The sequence below is a fragment of the Thamnophis sirtalis genome, unplaced genomic scaffold, assembly GCF_051295495.1.
Source record: "Thamnophis sirtalis isolate CommonGarterSnake01/CBP01778 unplaced genomic scaffold, rThaSir2_p1.2 scaffold_17, whole genome shotgun sequence".
Taxonomy (NCBI): Eukaryota; Metazoa; Chordata; class Lepidosauria; order Squamata; family Natricidae; genus Thamnophis; species Thamnophis sirtalis.
This window is the reverse complement of record NW_028261397.1, coordinates 1,663,976-1,686,732: the sequence shown is the minus strand read 5'-3', so window position 1 is coordinate 1,686,732 and position 22,757 is coordinate 1,663,976. Positions and strand designations below refer to the sequence as shown.

General features: G+C 47.0%; 1 protein-coding gene across 1 annotated transcript; it reads right to left on the bottom strand.

Moving 5' to 3' along the window:
- SSH2 (slingshot protein phosphatase 2) lies at positions 1–21,950 on the bottom strand (the record flags this gene model as incomplete). Its single annotated transcript, XM_087702920.1, is given in 7 exon segments — positions 1–1,943; positions 6,696–7,599; positions 14,101–14,301; positions 16,745–16,891; positions 19,117–19,163; positions 20,766–20,894; positions 21,857–21,950. Coding segments are annotated over 7 exon segments (3,355 nt in total), but the record flags the coding sequence as incomplete, so codon positions are not given.
- Between the last annotated feature and the right edge of the window lie 807 nt (positions 21,951–22,757).

Sequence of the window (22,757 nt, the reverse complement as noted above, 5' to 3'; positions counted from 1 at the left end):
TGCATGTTTCGGTATATATATTACATCTGCGAGGGATTGTGAAAAGTTTGAAGGGGGGGGGGGAGGAGGAGGAGGGGGTTAAGAGAAGGGAGGGGAAACCGAGGCAGGGATCACATCGTATTATAGATGGGGTTGGTGGTTCGTTTTCGTTCGTTAGATTTTTTTAACCTCCTGGGCAGCCGAGTTCTGACGGGGGGATTTCGAGCGAGCGCGGCCGGCTGCCCCAAGTTGTGGCCCCAAGTCCACGTTCCTTCCGGGGGCCCACAGGTTGGGGTGAAGTCTTGGGCGAATTGAGCCAGGGGCCGTTCCACCGGCCGGCTCAGGGCTAGGCATTCCCACAGCTTGACCGGTTCCACCAAATGCCGGGTGGGTTCGGGAGACAGGAGGGTCAGGGCAGAGATGGCTGGATCCGGCGTGGGGATCCGGAGAGATTCCGGCGAGACGGCTCGGGCGCTGGTAGGCAGGCAGCAGCCACCGCGGGGAAAGTCGTCCTTCAGCGAGCCCAGAGAGTCTAGTTTGGCCAAAGACGCCGAGCGTTTCATTTGAGAGGGTGCGGTGAGTCCGGCTTGCCGCAGGCGGGATTCCAGTTCTTTCGCCAGCTGCTTAACCAGGCCTGTCCCCTGGCCGTTGTCTTTGGTGCAGCCGTCGCAGCTGGAACGGCGAGGGAGAGAGCAGTGAAGAGGATAGGTCAAGGGAATGCCCGGAGGATTTTTCCCCAGATTGGGGTCCCAGCGTGTCCAGGACGGGAAGGCCCTTCCCCTCTCCTCCAGGGAGAAGTGCCCGTTTCCAGCGTAGCCCCCCGAGGGAGCTGGCTCAGGCTCAGTGCTTGTGCTGTCCTGAGTGACCCCCTCCAGACCGAGACGGTAGTTTTGACGTGAACAGGGTGGAGGGGAGTGTCTCGCCTGGTCGGCCGAAGAAGAGGGAGCTTCAGGGTTGGACGGTGTTTCCCGCGTTTCCCCCCCTTTCGGGCTTCCCCAAGAGAAGAGGGCTTCACTGAAGGGGACACCCTCCTGTTCTGGTGTCCCAGACAAATCCGGGCTGCACCCAGGAGTCTCCGAACAGAAAGCGGTATTGCAGTTTTCATCCAGGGTTTTCTCCGGGGTCCGGGCAGTGATACCCTTCTCGGCCACCTCCGTGCCTGGCAAAGCGGGCGTGTATTCGATGATCTCAATTCTTTTGGGGAGAGGGCTGAGCAGAGGAGGTCCCTCGTCACCCTCCATCCAAAGCACCATCCGGTGTTCGCGGGTCACGCTTGGCAACTCCGCAGGGACTTCCGGTGGATGGGAAGGCTCGGACGACGTTGGAGGTTCAGAGACAGTCTCCGTCTCAGAGCCGTTGCCTGTTCTCGAGATCTCCTTATTTCTCGAAAATTGGGTTGGCTCGTGAGCTGCATCGTCATTTCTACCTTTTGCGCCCGAATCAGACTCGTTCCGGGAATTCTTCCGGACGGGGAAAAGGGCGACCGGAGAAGCGTGCTGCAAATCTTGCTGCTCCTGCCGTAGACGCTCTTCAAACTCCAGAGTGGCCCGTCGGACAGAACCGGGACACCATTTGGGCCCAGGGAGGATTCGGACTTCTGTGGGGTCTTCGGCTGAGCCCCTCCCTTCCGTGTCTGGCTTAGAGGCAGGCGTTGGGGGCAACAAAGACTCTTTGTGTTCCGGTTTCAACGGTTCTCGTGCAGCTTCTTTCGGGACTGGACCAGCCGCGTCCACTGCCTCCTCGGCTTTCCCGTGCTTGGTGTTCGAAGGCCAGGTCGCCTCGGCTGGGGTCTCGTGGAGGGGGGTCTTCTTGGGCGTTGGGAGCGGATTGCTGGTGGTCTCTGCCTTGACGGGTCCCTGGGATCCTCCCTGATGGATGGACTCGATCTCCGTGACGATTTCTTTGACCGAGACGACGGGGGAATGGGAGCGGATCAGGCCCACGGATGGCTCTGGTTCCGAGAGCTGGAAAAAAGAGAAAAAAAAAGGGAAGAAGCTTAATGAACGATCCCAACAATATTTTCATGTCAGATCGGGTCAAATTACATACTGGTAGTCCTTGTCTTATGACCATCTGTTCAGTGTCCATTCAATGCTACAACTGCACTGAAAAAAGTGACGTATGACCGTATTTCACACTTACGACCGTTGTAGCACGTGGTCAAAATTCAGATGCTTGGCAAGTGACTCATATTTATGACGGTTGCAGCATCCTGGGGGTCACCCGATCCCCTTTTGTGACTTTGTGACCAGCCAAGCCAGCGAGGGGAAGTCAGATTCACTTAACAACCGGGTTATTAACTCCACAACTGGAGGGATTCGCTTAACAACTGGGGCACGAAATGTGGTAAAACAGGACAAACTTCGCCTAACCAATGTCTCAATGTCTGAGCAGCAGAAATTTGCGGTTCAATTCTGGTCGTTAAGTCGAGGAGTGCCTGTATTTCTAAATTTCGACTTTTCAAAGTTACAATGGACTTTCTGTGCATGATCAGTCCTCAAACTTATCATCTCAGGCTGGCGTGTGTTTTTTTTGCATCGGTTGTTAAGTGAATCTGTGGTTGTTAAGTGAATCTGTGGTTGTTAAGTGAATCTGTGGTTGTTAAGTGAATCTGCAGTCATAACACAAATGTTGCAGTTTGCACCTGTAGTGAAGTCAGGTGACTTTGGGGTGGAAGGGAGACTGTTGGGACGTCAAAGATGGGCCATTAAGTACAGGTAGTCCTCGACTTACGACGGTTGACTTGGTGACTGTTCAAAGTTACAACGGCACTGAGAAAAGTGATTTGGGAGGACCATTTTTCAGACTTACGACCGTCGCAGCATCTCCAATGGCCACCAGATTTATATTTGGATGCTTGACAACCGACTCACGTTTATGACGGTTGCCGTATCCTGGGAGGTGGTGGTGGGTGTGTATCATGTGATTACCCCCCCTTTTGACAAGCAAAATCCGCATTATTAATTTAACGACCGCAGTGGTCACACTTAACAATTGTGACAAGAAAGGTCGTAAAATAGGACAAAACCCACTGAACAAATGTCTCACTTGGCAACAAAAGTTTTGGGCTCAATTGTGGACGTAAGTCGAGGACCACCTTTATCCCCCCCCCCCATTTGAACAGTGGCTAAATGACCAGTCATTAAGTCGAGGAATATGGTCTATAATGGCAAACCAATGGAGTGGTTACACTCCATTTGACCAGTCCATAGGGCCAAGACCCAGACTGGCTTGGAAATGGGTTGGGGGTCTCCCATCTAGTAAGGAGGGAGGAGGGGAGGGGGCTCCGGTTGGGGTTGTACCTCCCCTGAATGGAGCAAATATGCTATCTAGAGCAGTGATCCCCAACCCCCGGTCCGTGGACCGGTGCCGGGCCGTGGAGTACCTGGCACCGGGCCGCGCAGCGGCCGGGGGCCATGATCGCTGCAGCGGCCGGGGGCCATAGTTTCTTTCTGTATGCAAATTAGGGCTAACTGGCACAAGGGGTGTTACTGGACCGCTGGTGGCACTCTGACGTCACCAGCGGCCCACCGCCCCCCTGTGTCCAGCGCCGCCCTTCTCATTCCTTTTCAGCGCTTCAGCGCTGGCCGATTCCTGAAAAAAACCTAAGAGCGCCTGCGCAGCTACGTAGGACTACCGTAGACAGCGCTAGTAGCGTAGCCTTGCGTAGGCGCAGTTTGTGCTACGCTATCTACGCTAGCCATACTGAACTGCGCCTGCGCAAGGCTACGCTACTAGCGCTGGTCATTGACGCGCTCAGTGGGCCACGGTAAAATTATCAAAGGCTGACTGGTCCGCGGCGATAAAAAGGTTGGGGACCACTGATCTAGAGCCCTGGTTACTCCTTGACCAGCAGGGGGCGCCAGCAGCCAAGGGAACTGGAGCAGCTGCCTGCGTGGCTCTCTGGGGAGAGGAGGGCTTGTCTCCACCATGAGCCACCCACCCCCAAATCCAGGGGGGGGGCTGTCAAGAAAGGGACCCCCCACAAACTACCCCTCCCTCCCTCCCTCTCATTTATGCCTATATCTATCACCTATGAATCTACGAAAATCTACCTACCTACCTATCATTCGTTTGTCTATATCTATGATCTATCTATCAATCTCTCATCTATCAATCTCTCATCTTCTATAAATCAATCAGTCAGTCTGTCTGTCTTGTTATCTATCCATCCATCCATCTATCTAATCTACCTACCTACCTACCTACCATTGGTCTGTATATTATCTATCTATCAATCAATCTCTCATCTGTCTATAAATCAGTCAGTCAGTCAGTCTGTCTATCTGTCTATCTATCTATCTATTTATCTATCATCTATCCATCTATCATCTCTGTCTGCCCATCCATCCATCCATTCATCTATCTCTATCAAATCTATCTATATCTATCTATATTATCTATCTTATCTATCTATCTATCTATCTATCTATCTATCTATCTATCTATCTATCTATCTATCTATCATATCTAATCTATCTATCTATCTATCTATCTATCTATCTATCTATCTATCTATCTATCTATATCAAATCTATCTATATCTATCTATCTATCTATCTATCTATCTATCTATCTATCTATCTATCTATCATCTATCTCTCTATCTCTCTATTTATCTATCTATCTATCTATCTATCTATCTATCTATATCAAATCTATCTATATCTATCTATCTATCTATCTATCTATCTATCTATCTATCTATCTATCTATCTATCTATCTCTATCTATCTATCATCTATCTATCTATCTATATCTATCTATCTATCATCTATCTATCATAACATATCTAATCTACATCTATCTATCTATCTATCATATCTAATCTATCTATCTATATCAAATCTATCTATCTATCTATCTATCTATCTATCTATCTCTATCTATCTATCATCTATCTATCTATCTATCTATCTATCTATCTATCTATATCTATCTATCTATCATCTATCTATCTATCTCTATCTATCTATCATCTATCTATCTATCTATATCTATCTATCTATCATCTATCTATCATAACATATCTAATCTACATCTATCTATCTATCTATCATATCTAATCTATCTATCTATATCAAATTAATCAATCTATCTATCTATCTATCTATCTATCTATCTATCTATCTATCTATCTATCTATCTATCATCTATCTATCTATCTATCTATCTATCTATCTATTATCTATCTATCTATCTATCTATCTATCTATCTATCTATCTATCTATCTACCTACCTACCTACCATTGGTCTGTATATTATCTATCTATCAATCAATCTCTCATCTGTCTATAAATCAGTCAGTCAGTCAGTCTGTCTATCTGTCTATCTATCTATCTATTTATCTATCATCTATCCATCTATCATCTCTGTCTGCCCATCCATCCATCCATTCATCTATCTCTATCAAATCTATCTATATCTATCTATATTATCTATCTTATCTATCTATCTATCTATCTATCTATCTATCTATCTATCTATCTATCTATCTATCTATCTATCTATCTATCTATCTATCTATCTATATCAAATCTATCTATATCTATCTATCTATCTATCTATCTATCTATCTATCTATCTATCTATCATCTATCTCTCTATCTCTCTATTTATCTATCTATCTATCTATCTATCTATCTATCTATCTATCTATATCAAATCTATCTATATCTATCTATCTATCTATCTATCTATCTATCTATCTATCTATCTATCTATCTATCTCTATCTATCTATCATCTATCTATCTATCTATATCTATCTATCTATCATCTATCTATCATAACATATCTAATCTACATCTATCTATCTATCTATCATATCTAATCTATCTATCTATATCAAATCTATCTATCTATCTATCTATCTATCTATCTATCTCTATCTATCTATCATCTATCTATCTATCTATCTATCTATCTATCTATCTATCTATCTATATCTATCTATCTATCATCTATCTATCTATCTCTATCTATCTATCATCTATCTATCTATCTATATCTATCTATCTATCATCTATCTATCATAACATATCTAATCTACATCTATCTATCTATCTATCATATCTAATCTATCTATCTATATCAAATTAATCAATCTATCTATCTATCTATCTATCTATCTATCTATCTATCTATCTATCTATCATCTATCTATCTATCTATCTATCTATCTATCTATTATCTATCTATCTATCTATCTATCTATCTATCTATCTATCTATCTATCTATCTATCTATCTATCTATCTATCATCTCTCTATCTAGAATCTCTCACTCACACAACCTGTCTGTCTGTCTCTCAATATCTATCTGCAATTCCTCTCCAGGAGAGGCTGTGTGTCCCCATCTCACCTCCAGCGGGGGGGCTATTCCACACAGTGGGGGCAAAGGCAGAGAAGGCTGCCTTCCTGGGCCCCAAAGTTTCTATTTCTATTGTTCCCCCACTTATCACCCCACTATTTCTATTGTCTCCCCCCGCCCCCATCTATAGCTTTAAAATAGGGCTCTCCAAACTTAGCAACTTAAAAGACTTGTGGACTTCAACTCCCAGAATTCCCCAGCCAGCATGGCTGCCTGGGGAATTCTGGGAGTTGAAGTCCACAAGTCTTAAGGTGGCCAAGCTTGGAGACTTCTGCTTTAGAAGGCCCTAGGAGTGATGGGGGCCATCTCAAAATGCCCCCCCCCCCCGCATTGGTCTTAGGTACCTTCAGCTGCTCCTCCTCCACAGAGGAGGCCTCCGAGGCCTGTGGTGAGCTGCCCGCAGAGGCACTTGGCTGGGCCTGCTCGGTGGGATCGCAAGGCAGCAGCTCCAAGGCCAAGATCCGGGGCGTTCCATTCCGCCCGTTGCCCACGTCTTCCACCCGGGATGAGGCCCGGGGCCTTTTCTCCTGCGAGAGCTCCACAAACTTCTCCAAAGCGCTGAAGAAGTCGATCCGATCCGTGCCGAAGTCTCCTCCGGCCGTGGCTTCCTCCTCCTCTTCTTCCTCCTCTTCTTCCTCCTCCTCCTCCTCCTCTTCTTCCTCTTCCTCCTCCGGCTGAGAAAGGTTGGCGGGCGGGCTGGGCGTGTCTCGCAAGCAGGACTCCAACTCTTCCATGGGCATCAGGTGGACGTTCCCGTCGCCGGGTTTGAGGGCGTCGTTTTCCAAATCGGACACCGCCAAATCGGGAAACCCGCCGGCCGGTTTCATGGCGCCCCCCGCTTGCTGAAGTAAACTCTCCGGTGGGTTGCAGTTGTCGAGGGGCGACTCGGACTCCGCCGGGCAGCCGCCGGAAGGGCACCCGTTGAGGTTGTTCAGATTCAGCTGGTCTTCCATCTGCTCGGCCTCGAAATCCCGGGGAGCGATTTGTAACTGGATGACCCTCTCTTTGCCTGGAAGGTTCGCCAAAGGCCCGGAGCCTAAATGGCACAGCAAAGGTCCGTGCGGGCTGGCGGCCATCCCCACGGGCACCGCCACGAGGCTGCTGGAGGACTTGCTGTCGGAGATGCGGTCGGCCGAGGTGGTGATTTCCTTTTTGCTGACCTCCATGCCCGATTTGCCGATGGGCTCGTGGTGGTCGGAGAGATCACTGTCCGAGTGCGAACGCCAGAGCTTGTTGTGACGTTGTTTGCTGTGGAGGGAGACAGAGAGAGAGAGAGGGAGGGAGGGTGTGTGTGGGAGGGAGAGGGTGTGAGACAGAGAGGGAGGGAGAGAGGAAGAGGGTGTGAAGGAGAGAGAGAGAGGGAGGAAGAGATGAGGAGAGAAAGAGAGGAAGAGAGGGGGAGAGAGAGAAAGAGAGAGGGAAGGAGAGGGAGGGAGAGAAAGAGGAAAGAGAAAGAAAGAGAGAGAGAAATAGAGGGGGAGAGAGAGAAAGAGAGAGAAAGAGAGAGGGTAGGAGAGGGAGGAAGAGAGGGAGAGGATGATAGCGAGGGAGAGAGAGGGAGGGAGAAGGAGGGAGAGAGGGAGAGAGAGAGGAAAGAGAAAGAAAGAGACAGAGAGAAATAGAGGGGGAGAGAGAGAAAGAGAGAGAAGGAGAGGGAGGAAGAGAGGGAGGGAGAGGGAGGGAGAGAGAAAGAGAAGGAAAGACACAGAGAGAAATAGAGGGGGAGAGAGAGAAAGAGAGAGGGAAGGAGAGGGAGGAAGAGAGTGATAGCAAGGGAGAGAGGGGGAGGGAGAAGGAGGGAGGGAGAGGGGGAGAGAGAAAGACAGAAAGAGGGAAGGAGAGAGAGAAAATGGAGGGTTCTTTTAATTCATTTATTTTACACACAGATAGTGTTCAACTTATAGTCATTTATTTAGAGACTGTTTGAAGTTACAGCAACAATAAAATTTACTGTTGGATTAAAAAAACCCATGTTTTTTTTTTTAAAAAAATGCTTTAAAAATATCGGGTTTTTTAAAAATTTAAATCAGATGTTTTAAAATCAAATGTTTTTTTTTAATAAAATGCCTTTGGAGTAAAAAAAAAATCTATCCAAATGTCGTTTTCTACGTCAGATGCGTTAATCGTTGAGTTTCTGCTCCGCGTGGAGGGAGCTTCGTTATGCAGCCTGAGGAGGCTGAAGATGCGGCGATATCGACATTTTTGGGCGACTCCCCCAAAGCCTCCGGGATCTGCAAAATCTCCCTAGGAAACCTTCATTTCCTTTGCAAATCACCCCACGGAAGGTTCCAACCGCCATCCAGGAGTCCTTCCATTGAAAGAGCGCCTGGCATTTCAGACCCACCCGGGGAGCGCCTGGGAGCGGGAATCCACTCGCCTGCTGCCCGCCACGTCCCTCACCTGGTAGTGTCCTCGCTGCATCACCCTTGCCGCATCATTGAAGTGAATGGGACGGTCGGTGAGTCAACCGCGGCTCAGAGGAGGAGCCGCTGCGGCTCTTTAAAGAGCATGATTTAAATCGAATGGATTTAAATCAAGACTTTTTATGAGTGATTTAAATCACGATGATTTAAATCATGACTTAAATCGTTGTGATTTAAACCAGCGTGATTTAAATCATCGTGATTTAAACCAGTGTGGTTTAAATCGTGGTCTAAATCAGCGTGGTTTAAATCGTGGTCTAAATCAGCGTGTTTAAATCGTGGTTTAAATCAGTGTGGTTTAAATCAGCGTGATTTAAATCGTGGTTTAAATCAGCGTGATTTAAATCAGCGTGATTTAAATCAGCGTGATTTAAATCGTGGTTTAAATCAGCGTGATTTAAATCAGCGCGATTTAAATCAGCGTGATTTAAAATCGTGGTTTAAATCAGCGTGATTTAAATTGTGGTTTAAATCAGCGTGGTTTAAATCAGCGTGATTTAAATCAGCGTGATTTAAATCAGCGTGATTTAAATCAGCGTGATTTAAATCAAATTCCCCCCGCTTTGTACCGTTGTTTGCACTTACGACGCTGGCAACACCCCCCATGGCCAAATGATCCAAAGTCCGACATTAGGCAACCGGCATAGACAGCTAATCCTTGACTCACAACAATTTGCTTAATGACCGTTCACAGTTACAACGGCACTGGAAAAAGGGACTTACGGCTGTTTTTCACACGCGCATGACCTTTGTGGCGTCCTCGTGATAAAAATTTGGACACTTGGCAACTGACTCGTATTTATGACGGTCGCAGCAGTTCATGTGATCCCCTTTTGTCACCTTCTGATGAGCAAAGTCAACGGGGGAAGCCAGACCCACTTAACGACTGTGCTACTAACTTAACAACTGCTGTGATTGACTTAATGACGTCGGCCAAAAAAAAAAAAAAGAGTTGTAAAATTCACTTAACAAATGTTTCAGTCAGCAACAGAAATGTTGGGCCCCGTTGTGGTCCTAAGTCGAGGACTGCCTGTATTTATGACGGTTGCAGCGTCCCGGGCTTATGCGATTGCATTTTATGAGCAAAGGGAATGATACTGACTTATCAACCGTATCACCGACTGAACGTTTGCAGGGATTCACTTAGCAACGGGGACCAAAAAAAGACTGCAAAACGAGGCAAACAGCCTCGCTTAACGACAGAAACCTGGGGCTCAATAGCGGTGATACGTCGAGGACTACCCGAGGGAGAAGAAATATTACGCAAGCCTTTTGCAGACTTGAGCAAGGAGAGGTGAAGGAGAAAAACAGGACGGAGGGGATCCGCTCGGGATGAAGCTCTGAGGCCTCCAGAGATCAGGTTGCTTTGTCCCTTGACTGGGCCCTCCGTCCCGGTCACACGCTCTGGCCACCGGTCAGCTGCCGGTCCTGTTTGGCCACCTGTTCCCAGGAACCCTGCGGCCTCTTTCCAGGAAGAAGGAGAAAGGTGCCAGGTCACCTCCTGCGGCCCCCCAGCCCTGACCAGGGGAAGGGTCAGTCGTGTCAGCCCAAGGACCCTCTGGCTGCCCATCAGGGGTTTCTCTTTCTCTGAAGACATTTCGCTTCTCATCCAAGAAGCTTCTTCAGATCTGACTGGATGGGGGGGGGGGGAACGGAAGGATTTAGATTAGATTGACAGAGTAGGAAGGGACGTTGGGAGGTCCTCTAGCCCAACCCCTGAAAACAGCCCAGAAATTGGCCCCGAATGGCTTGTTTTTGGATCGTTTTAAGGATCCTTGACAGGCTGTTTTCTGTTCATTTCAGTCCAGTCTCTTCTTGAAAGCCTCCAGGGATGAAGCTCCCACAACTTCTGTTCCATGGGTTGATGGTTCTCACTGTCAGGAATTCCTCCTTATTTCCAGGTTGAATCTCTCCTCGTTCAGTTTCCATCCATTCTTCCTTCTCTGGCCTTTGGGTGCCTTGGAGAGTAGCTTGACCCTCTTCCTCCTCTCTGGGGCAGCCCCTCAGATACTGGAATGCTACTCTCGTGTCTCCCCTGGTCCTTCTCTTCTCTACATTGGCCATACCCAAATCCTGCAACCGTTCTTCAATACGTTTTAGTCTCCAGGCCTTTAATCATCTTCTTTGCTCCTCTCTGCACTTTTCCCAAAGTCTCTTTATTCAGATTAACGGAGTTGGAAGGCACCTTGGAGGTCATCTAGTCCAATCCCCCTGGCCCCAAGCAGGAGACCCTACTACAGCAGTTCTGACAGATGGCAGCCCAGTCTCTTCTTGAAAGCCTCCAGGGATGAAGCTCCCACAACTTCTGAACTTCTGTTCCATGGGTTGATTGTTCTCACTGTCAGAAAGTTTCTCCTTATTTCCAGATTGAATCTCTCATTGATTAGTTTCCACCCATTGCTTCTTGTTCTGCCCTCAGGTGCCTTGGAGAGTAGCTTGACTCCCTCTTCTTTGGGGCAACCCCTGAGATATTGGAAGGCTGCTATCATGTTTCCCCTGGTCCTTCTTTTCATTAAACTAGACATCCCCAGTTCCTGCAACCGTTCTTCATATGTTTGAGTCTCCAGTCCCCTAATCCTCTTTCTTGCTCTTCTCTGCACTCTTTCCAGAGTCTCCACATCTTTTTTATAATGTGGGTGACCAAAACTAGAGAGGTTGAGAACATAAGATATTCTTGTGGGTGACATAAGAGCAGTCTTCCAATATTTGAGGGGCTGCAATAGAGATGAGGGAGGGGGTGTCAACCTATTCTCCAAAGCACCTGAAGGCAGGGCAAGAAGCAAATCGTCAAGGAGAAAAGAACCTAGAAATAAGGAGGAATTTCCTGACAGTGGTCACCACAATATAAAAAAAGATGCGGAGACTCCGGAAAGAGGGCAGAGAAGAGCAAGAAAGATAATGAGGGGACTGGAGGCTCAAACATATGAAGAACGGTTGCAGGAACTGGGGATGTCTAGTTTAATAGAAAGAAGGACCAGGGGAGACAGGAGAGCAGTCTTCCAATATCTCAGGGGTTGCCCCAAAGAAGAGGGAGTCAAGCTATTCTCCAAAGCACCTGAGAGTAGAACAAGAAGCAATGGGTGGAAACTAATCAAGGAGAGAAGCAACTGAGAACTAAGGAGGAATTTCCTGACAGTGAGGACAATTAATCAGTGGAACAGAAGTTGCCTTCGGAAGTTGTGAATGCCCCAACACTGGAAGTCTTTAAGAAGATGCTGGAGAGCCATTTGTCTGGAACGGTATAGGGTTTCCTGCCTAGGCAGGGGGTTGGGCTAGAAGACCTCCAAGGTCCCTTCCAACTCTGTTATTGTGTTAAAGGCGAAAAGGTATGAAAAAGAGTTGCTGGAATTGGGGACGTCTAGTTTAATGAAAAGAGGTAATAGGTTGACATGATGGCATCTTCCAATACCTAAGGGGTTTCCCCCCAAAAGAAGTGGGGGTGTCAACCACTTCTCCAAAGCACTTCAGGGCAGGAGAAGCAGCAATGGGTGGAAACTAATCAAGGAGAGAAGCAACTTAGAACTGAGGAGGAATTTCCTGACAGTGAGAACAATTAACCAGTGGAACAGAAGTTGCCTCTAGAGGTTGTGGGTGCTTTTAAGAACAGGTTGGACAACCTTCCTTTTGTTTGAAACGATGTGGACTCTCCTGCTTGGGCAGCAGGGTGGACTGGAGGACCTTCTAAGGTCTCCTCCCATTCTGCATTCTGAAAGGAGCTTCCTCAGCCTCCTTCGCAACGGCCGCACTGAGATTGGCCGAACTGCGAAGCTTTCGGATGGGAGCCAGCCCATCTCTGGCCCGTTTCAAATTCCTTCCCTCCGGTCTCGTTTCTGGCCAGCTGCTCCTTCAAAAACACCCTTTCGAAACCCCCTGATATCCGAGACCCCCCCGGGGCATCTGACAGCCACGTGGCTGGAAACGGGGAGTCTGGTCACTGGAAACACAAAACAAGTTGCCAAAGATTGTGGCTCCTGTTACAAACACAAGCCCGGAGGTTGCATGAGAAATCTATATCTATATATAGATATAAACACGGCCGTGGGTGTCTCTGTCTGTGTGTGTTCCAGCATAACTCTGGAACGCCTTGAGCAATTTCAACCAAACTTGCAACACAGAGGACTTACTCCCTGGAGAGAAATACTGTGGGGGTAAGACACCCCTCACACCCCTCGGGGTGTGTATTCTGTTAAGATACAGCCTGTTGTGCGGCTTCTACTGTACTGCTGCAAAATGGCTTCTACTGTACAGCGCAGTGGAGTTGCCAACGGCTTCACACTTCTCCATGAGGGGGCTCCCTCCGGTAAGGGGGAAAATCCAACATTAGAAATTACGTTTGGTTATGGGCTAGTAGCAGAATAATAACAGAATAAAGGAAGGGAAGGGGCCTTGGAGGTCTTCTAGTCCAACCCCACGCTTGAGGACGACCCTATACAGGTCGTTCTCTACTTATGACCAAAACCGAGCCCAAAAGTCTATTGCTAAGTGAGTTTTGCCTCCTTTTACAACCTTTCTTCTCACCGTTGTTGAGTGAATCACTGCAGTCGTTAAGTGAGTCACCCGGTTGTTAAAGTGAATCTGGCCTCCCCATTGACTTCGCTGGTCAGAGGTTCACAAAAAGGGATCACGTGACCACCACCCTGGGACACTTGGCAACCGTCATATAGGTGAGTCAGTTGCCAGGACCAGGGGTTACGGGCAGTCCTCAACTTATGACCACAACGGAGCCCCAAAATTTCCCTTGCTGAGTGAGATGGTCACTAAGTGAGCTTCACTTCATTTTACGACCTTTCTCGCCACGTTTATTAAGTGAATCGCTGCCGCTACAAGATTACCTTAGCAACACGGTTGTTAAGCGAAGCACTGTGGTCGTTAAGCTAGTAACCTGGTTGTTAAGTGAATCCGGCTTCCGCCCACGGACTTTGCTCGTCAGCCGGTCGCAAAAGGGGATCACGTGACCCCCGGACGCTGCAACCGTCATAAATACGAGTCAGTGGCCAACCGGCTGAATTTTGATCATGTGACGGCAGCGGTCGTAAGTGTGAAACACGGTCCCTTTTTTTCCAGGGCGGATGTAAACTCCGAACAGTCACTAAATTAGTGTTTCTCAACCTTGGCGACTTTAAGTCCTGTGGACTTCAACTCCCAGAATCGGAAACTCCCAGCAAAGCTGGCTGGGGATTCTGGGAGTTGAAGTCCACAGGACTTAAAGTCGCCAAGGTTGAGAAACACTGCACTAAATGAACTGTTGTACGTCGAAGGCTGCTTGCATGTGTGTGTGTGTGCCCCCCCCAGCCCCCCCCCCCCCGTTCCAGCCGCCTGTGCCCACCTGGCCAGGAGGATGCCCTGGTACTCTTCCAGCTGGCGCATGAAGCTGGGGTTGGGCTTGGTGACGGTGCGGCGGTCCTTGACGTAATCGTAGGCCCGGTCGAGGTTCCAGCCGTACTCCTTCATGGCGTAGGCGATGACGGTGGAGGCCGACCGGCTGACCCCCATCTTGCAGTGGACCAGGCACTTGGAGCCGTTCTTCCTGGGGGGGAGGCAAGGGGGGGCACAGCAGGAGGGAAGGAAAGAGAAGAGGGTCAGCGCATCATGTGCACAAGGAGGGAAGGTTCTGGCCATTGCCCAGCGCCTGCCCGTCCGTCCGTCCGTCCACCTACCCAGCCCATCTGTCCATCTCTCATCCATCCATCCACCGAACTGTCTGTCTGTCTCTCTATATACCTACTATCCATCCATCCATCCATCATGTCTGTCTGTCTATTTGCATTCTCTTTCTCATCTATCTGACTGTTCATCTGTCTATATCTATCCATCCATCCGTCCGTCAGTCTTTCTGCAATCTCTCTTTCATCTGCCTGTCTGTCCCTCTGCCTATATCCTTCCATCCACTCATCCATCCCCTCCCCCCCTATATCTATATATCTATTGCATCCATCCATCCATCCATCCATCCATCTATCCATCCATCCATCCAGTCTGCCTGTTTATCTGTCTATTTGTCTATCTGCAATCTCTCTCTTTCATCTGTCTGTCCCTCTATATCTCCATCCATCCTATATCTATCTATTCCATCCATCCATCCATCCATCCATCCATCCATCCATCCATCCATCCATCCATCATCTCTCACTAACTCTTATCCATCCATCCATCCATCCATCCATCCATCCATCCATCCATCCATCCATCCAGTCTGCCTGTTTATCTGTCTATTTGTCTATCTGCAATCTCTCTCTTTCATCTGTCTGTCCCTCTATATCTCCATCCATCCTATATCTATCTATTCCATCCATCCATCCATCCATCCATCCATCCATCCATCCATCCATCCATCCATCCATGCAGTCTGCCTGTCTATCTGTCTGTCTGCAATCTCTCTCATCCGTCTGTCCCTCTCTCTATATCTCCCTCCCTCCATCCATCCATCCATCCATCCATCCATCCATCCATCCATCCATCATATATCTATATATTCCATCCATCCATCCATCCATCCATCCCTCCATCCATCCATCTATCTACCATCCATCCATCCATCCATCCATCCATCCATCCATCCATCCATCCATCATCTCTCACTAACTCTTATCCATCCATCCATCCATCCATCCATCCATCCATCCATCCATCCAGTCTGCCTGTTTATCTGTCTATTTGTCTATCTGCAATCTCTCTCTTTCATCTGTCTGTCCCTCTATATCTCCATCCATCCTATATCTATCTATTCCATCCATCCATCCATCCATCCATCCATCCATCCATCCATCCATCCATCCATCCATCCATCCATCCATCCATCCATGCAGTCTGCCTGTCTATCTGTCTGTCTGCAATCTCTCTCATCCGTCTGTCCCTCTCTCTATATCTCCCTCCCTCCATCCATCCATCCATCCATCCATCCATCCATCCATCCATCCATCCATCCATCCATCCATCATATATCTATATATTCCATCCATCCATCAGGTCTGTCTGTCTGTCTGTCTATCTGCAATCTCTCTCTTTCTCATCTGTCTGTCCGTCCGTCTGTCTATATCCATCCATCCATCCATCCATCCGTCTGTCCATTCGTCCGTCCATCTATCTAATCTACAATCTCTCTCTCTCTCATCTATCTTTCTTTGTCTATATGGGTTTGTCTGTCTGTCCGTGTATATCTATCTGTCTGTCTGTCTGTGTCTGTCTCTCCATTACCTCTCTCTTTCATTTGCCTGTCGGCCTCTATCCATCTATCTTGCCATTTTGATCTCATAGGCAGAAAAGCAGGACCGAAATCTACCAACTTACACACACCGGAGTCTGTGTCAGAGCTGTGTTTCCCAAAAGTGAGGGATCAGCACCCCAAGTCTTGATTTCCCTAATCAGATGGAATTCCCTCCTCCTGCTTCAGCCATTTTGCTGTAGTTTAAATCAGGGGTCTCCAATCTTGGCAACTTTAAGACTTGTGGACTTCAACTCCCAGAATTCTTCAGCCATCTTAGCTTTAAGACTGGTGGACTTCAACTCCCAGAATTCCTCAGCCATCTTAGCTTTAAGACTGGTGGACTTCAACTCCCAGAATCCCTCAGCCATCTTAGCTTTAAGACTTGTGGACTTCAACTCCCAGAACTCTGGGAGTTGAAGTCCACAAGTCTTAAAGTTGCCAAGATCGGACACCCCTGGTTTAAGTTCACCAGGCTCTTTAACAGGGACGGGCAGCTACAGGCAACATGGTGACCTGTGGACTTCAACTCCCAGAGTTCCTCAGCCACCTTAGCTTTAACACTGGTGGACTTCAACTCCCAGAATCCCTCAGCCATCTTAGCTTTAAGACTGGTGGACTTCAACTCCCAGAATCCCTCAGCCAGGCATTCTGGGAGTCGCTCCGCCCCGGCTCTTGAACGATTCTACACTGCCCAATATATTGGAAGCCACCACGAGAGGCCGAATGAATTGCAGACCCAAAAGGAAGCCAGCAAGAAGGGACTCACTTTGCTTTGGAGATGAACTTGTAGGTGTCGTTCCAGTAAGCCAGCAGATCCGTCGCCTCTTCGTCGTAAACTCGGATATTGTGGTATTCGAAAACTCCCGGGAAGAAATTATCAATTTCACGAGTGACGTTCAGAATATACCTCACCCTGCAGGGAAATGGGAGGGGTTGCATTGCTCGTTTATTTGTTTGCATCCTGCCTTTATTGTTTATACAAAGAAGAGAATATAATTCAGAATAGAATAGAATAGAAATGAATAGAATTAGAATAGAACAGAATAGAAATAGAAATGAATAGAATAGAAATAGAATAGAACAGAATAGAAATAGAAATGAATAGAATAGAAATAGAATAGAACAGAATAGAAATAGAAATGAATAGAATAGAAATAGAAATGAATAGAATAGAAATAGAAATGAATAGAATAGAAATAGAATAGAACAGAATAGAAATAGAAATGAATAGAATAGAAATAGAAATGAATAGAATAGAAATAGAATAGAAAAGAACAGAAATAGAATAGAATAGAAATAGAATAGAAACAGAATAGAACAGAATAGAAATAGAAATGAATAGAATAGAAATAGAATAGAAAAGAACAGAAATAGAATAGAATAGAAATAGAATAGAAACAGAATAGAACAGAATAGAACAGAATAGAACAGAATAGAAATAGAAATGAATAGAATAGAAATAGAATAGAAATAAGAACAGAATAGAAATAGAATAGAAATAGAACATAGAATAGAATTAGAATAGAATTAGAATAGAACAGAAATAGAATAGAATAGAAATAGAAATAGAATAGAACAGAAATAGAAATGAATAGAATAGAAATAGAATAGAACAGAATAGAAATATAAATGAATAGAATAGAAATAGAAATGAATAGAATGGAAATAGAAATGAATAGAATAGAAATAGAATAGAAAAGAACAGAAATAGAATAGAATAGAAATAGAATAGAACAGAACAGAATAGAAATGAATAGAATAGAAATAGAATAGAACAGAAATAGAATAGAACAGAATAGAAATAGAAATGAATAGAATAGAAATAGAAATGAATAGAATAGAAATAGAATAGAACAGAACAGAACTAGAATAGAAATAGAATAGAAACAGAATAGAACAGAATAGAAATAGAAATGAATAGAATAGAAATAGAATAGAACAGAATAGAAATAGAAATGAATAGAATAGAAATAGAATAGAAATAGAATAGAAATAGAATAGAAAAGAACAGAAATAGAATAGAATAGAAATAGAATAGAAACAGAATAGAACAGAATAGAACAGAATAGAAATAGAAATGAATAGAATAGAAATAGAATAGAAATAAGAACAGAATAGAAATAGAATAGAAATAGAACATAGAATAGAATTAGAATAGAATTAGAATAGAACAGAAATAGAATAGAATAGAAAAGAATAGAATAGAACAGAACAGAAATAGAATAGAAAAGAAATAGAAATAGAATAGAAAAGAATACACTAACAGAGTTGGAAGGGACCATGGAGGTCTTCTAGTCCAACCCCCTGCTTAAGGCAAGAAACCACTTCAGACAAAGAGAAATATTACTAAACCTCATACTCCAAAGTAAACAAATAAACACATAAATAAGCAAGCAAATAACAAAACAAACAAAACCCCCACCCTTCTGGCCTTGGGTGCAGTTACTCTCCCTTTGCTACAGGGAGGGATGAGGACCAAGTGCCTCCAACAGAGATGCAGGTGTGAAAGTATCTGTGCCCCTCCTCCCTGCAGATGTTGCAAATGTCCTTGGAGCCCATCACACTTCTTCCCCTTCGGCTTAACCTCCTTTTTCAGCCTGGGAACCCTTTTCCTGCAGGGAGTTTGGCAACAGCCAAGGATAAGATAAGCCCCGGCTGGTCTCTGTGCAAACATATTTATAAATATAGCAAAAAAAGAGCTGTTGGCGGCTCGCAATCGGGTAGGGGTTTGGAGGGGCAGAGAGAAGAAAAGGCATATGGGCATGCAAAAGAGCAAAGCTTGTGTTGTCGTGAGGACAATTTTCACGGCCAACTCACCAGCGGTGGGATTCAGGCGGTTCGGATGCTAATTTTACATCTGGGTCACCGAACTGGTAGTTGGAAGGACTGGCTGGCCGCGCCCACCCCTTTCGCCTCCCAGGAGTCTCCACGAGGCCCGTTTTGGATGCCAGCTAAGAGCGGGGCCCGCGCAGAGTCCCTGGGAGGGGGCAAAACGGGCCTCCCGGAAGTTCAGAAATAGGCAAAAATGCCCCCCCCCGCCCCATGGTGCAGGAGGCCAAGTGGGCCACGCCCACCCAGCAACCAGAGGGCAGAGAACCGATGTCCCAAAATTTTTGAATCCCAACCCTAACAACTCACCCTCTGGTTTGCAATTCTTCCAGGTTGGAGGCGTTCCACTCCGAACCCTGCAGAAGCGGGCGAGAAAACACAACACAACAGTTGTCACGTCAGCCAAGAGCGTGGCTGGTCACGCGAGTAATAATAGTAATAATTAAAAAAATGCAAAAACATGGCGATATCAGGGGACGGAAATATTCGAAACTGCCGGCTAAGAATTCTTTGGAGCGTTGTTGCCTTCCGATTGGTCTCAGATACTGTGCAAAATTACCCAGAGATTCTCAACTTCAGCAGTTTTGAAAAGGGTGGACTTCAACTCCCAGAATCCCTCAGGCCGCAAGGAATTCTGGGAGTTGTAGTTCACAGGTTTTAAAGTCCCTGAGGTTTACAGAGATTGGTATGCTGGCTGGGGAATTCTGGGAGTTGGAGTCCTCCCCTCTTAAAGCACGCTGGATGGGGGATTCTGGGAGTGGAAGCCCACCCCTCTTAAAGCATGCTGGATGGGGGATTCTGGGAGTGGAAGCCCACCCCTCTTAAAGCATGCTGGATGGGGGATTCTGGGAGTGGAAGCCCTCCCCTCTTAAAACAGGCTGGATGGGGAATTCTGGGAGTGGAAGCCCTCCCCTCTTAAAGCCTGCTGGATGGGGGATTCTGGGAGTGGAAGCCCACCCCTCTTAAAGCATGCTGGCTGGGGGATTCTGGGAGTGGAAGTCATCCCCTCTTAAAGGATGCTGGCTGGGGAATTCTGGGAGTGGAAGTCCACCCCTCTTAAAGGATGCTGGCTGGGGGATTCTGGGAGTGGAAGCCCACCCCTCTTAAAGCATGCTGGCTGGGGGATTCTGGGAGTGGAAGTCATCCCCTCTTAAAGGATGCTGGCTGGGGAATTCTGGGAGTGGAAGTCATCCCCTCTTAAAGGATGCTGGCTGGGGGATTCTGGGAGTGGAAGTCCACCCCTCTTAAAGGATGCTGGCTGGGGAATTCTGGGAGTGGAAGCCCACCCCTCTTAAAGCATGCTGGATGGGGGATTCTGGGAGTGGAAGCCCACCCCTCTTAAAGCACGCTGGATGGGGGATTCTGGGAGTGGAAGCCCACCCCTCTTAAAGCACGCTGGATGGGGGGATTCTGGGAGTGGAAGCCCACCCCTCTTAAAGCATGCTGGATGGGGGATTCTGGGAGTGGAAGCCCACCCCTCTTAAAACAGGCTGGATGGGGGATTCTGGGAGTGGAAGCCCTCCCCTCTTAAAGCCTGCTGGATGGGGGATTCTGGGAGTGGAAGCCCTCCCCTCTTAAAGCATGCTAGGTGGGGGATTCTGGGAGTGGAAGCCCATCCCTCTTAAAGCATGCTGGCTGGGGGATTCTGGGAGTGGAAGCCCATCCCTCTTAAAGCCTGCTGGATGGGGGATTCTGGGAGTGGAAGCCCTCCCCTCTTAAAGCATGCTGGCTGGGGGATTCTGGGAATTGAAGTCCACAGATCTTAAAGTGGACACCCCTGATCTAAGTTGTACAATTCTTCCAAAACTGAACTCTCCGTTCTACCACGCTGCACGCAGAATCGCAACCCATGAATCAACTTTGGGGAATTTACTCCAACTTTGGAAGCGGTTTCACTAGTGGAACTGGAAGTGAGGGGTACATTTGTGTGAGACTATCCGGTGGCAGGAAAGCCTCACCAGGAAGACGTGGTCGAAGATCTGCGTGGGGCTGTCCATCTGGCCCAGAATGACGATCATTTCATTGTCAATAAATTCCTTAAATTCGCGCAGGTTGCACGCCATCTGCATTTCCAGCTCTGTTCGGATCTGGGGTGGGAAGGAGTGAGAGATAATAGAATGTAATAGAATAACAGAGTTGGAAGGGCACCCTAGAGGTCTTCTAGTCCAACCCCCTGCCTAGGCAAGAAACCCTACGCCACTTCAGACAAATGGCTCTCCAACGTCTTCTGAAAGACTTCCAGTGTTGGAGCATCCACAACTTCTGGTGGCAAGTTGTTCCACTGGTTAATTGTACTCACTGTCAGGAAATTTATCATCAGTTCTAAATTGAGGCGGCCTTAAGGGAAGAGGACTCAGCTTTCCCAAAACATTTTTTGCAAAAATAAATTAAAAAAATAAACAAGTAATTTAAAAATGAAATATTTTAAATAAAACAGGCAAAACAATTTTAAATAAAATACAGTTAGTCCTTGAGTTACGGGCACAGATTAGCAGAGTTGGGAGGGACCTTGGAGGTCTTCTAGTCCATCCCCCTGCTCAAGCAAGAGACCCAAGACAATTTCAGAGAAACAGTTGTCCAGTCTCTTCTTTAAAAACTCCAGCAAGGAAATCCTGCAACTTCTGAATGAAAACCTTTCCACTGATTAATTGTTCTCACTTTGTCAGAATTTTTCTCCTTTACTCCAGGTTGAGATTCTGTCCTTCCTTCCCCTCATTTTCCTTTCTTCCTTCCCTTCTACCTTCCTTCCTTCTCATTTCTTTCCTTCCTTCCTTCCCTCCCTTCCTTCCCTCCCCTCATTTTCCTTCCTTCCTTTTCTCTTTCTTTTCTCCCTCCCTCATTTCTCTACTTCCTTCCTTCCTCCTCTCCTTCCCCTTCTTCCTTCCCTTACTTCTCCCCTACTTCTCTCCTCTTTCTTCTCCTTCCTACCCTCTCTCCTTCTCTTTCTCTCTCTTCCTCCCTCCTTGGCTAGTTTCTATCCGTTGATGGAGACTAGCCAAAGAGCGTCCGATCCCTGATCCCCAAAGGTCTCCCTTCCCACCCCACTCACCTCCTTGGACGTGATGTTCTCCAGATCCTTCTGCATCATAATCTCTCGCAGCTTGGTCTTGATCAAGCGCTCCGTCCGCTCGCGCTCCGTGGGGCTGAAAGGAGGGAAGCCACAAGGGGGAAATCAGGAGGAGGAAATGGACGCGGGCGAGGAAGGGCCTCGGGGGTCGAAAGGGGCGCAGAATCTGACAGCACCCCACAACCTCTTCCTTTCCCGGTTCCCTTTCCCTCTGGCGCATCCGTGGGCGGCATCTATGCGTTCAACTTAATTTATTTTAAGGTAAAGGTAAAGCTTCCCAGGAACATATCTGCCAGTCGTTCCCGACTCTAGGGGGCGCTGCTCATCTCCGTTTCAAAGCCGAAGAGCCAGCGCTGTCCGAAGATGTCTCCGTGGTCATGTGGCCGGCATGACTCAACGCCCGAAGGCGCACGGAACGCTGTTCCCTTCCCACCAAAGGTGGTTCCTATTTTTCTACTTGCATTTCTTACCTGCTTTCGAACTGCTAGGTTGGCAGAAGCTGGGACAAGTCACGGGAGCTCACTCTGTTATGCGGCACTAGGGATTTGAACCGCCAAACTACCGACCTTTGTGATCGACAAGCTCAGCGTCTTGGCCCCTGAGCCACAGTGTCCCATATTGATTTATTTTATGGATGCTTTTATTGTTTTGATGGTTCTTTAAATGGTTTTTATCGTTCTAGAAGTGTAAGCTATGGCCAGGAGTCCCTCGGTTGAGTGTGGAAGCCACATACAGCGGTCCTCGAATTACGACGGTTCACTTAGCGACCAAAATGGCAACGGCACTGAAAAAAGTATGTCTTATGTTTCTCACACTGGTGACCGTTGAGGCATCCCCCATGAATAAAATGCCCGACACTTGAAAAATAACTCATATTTATGAC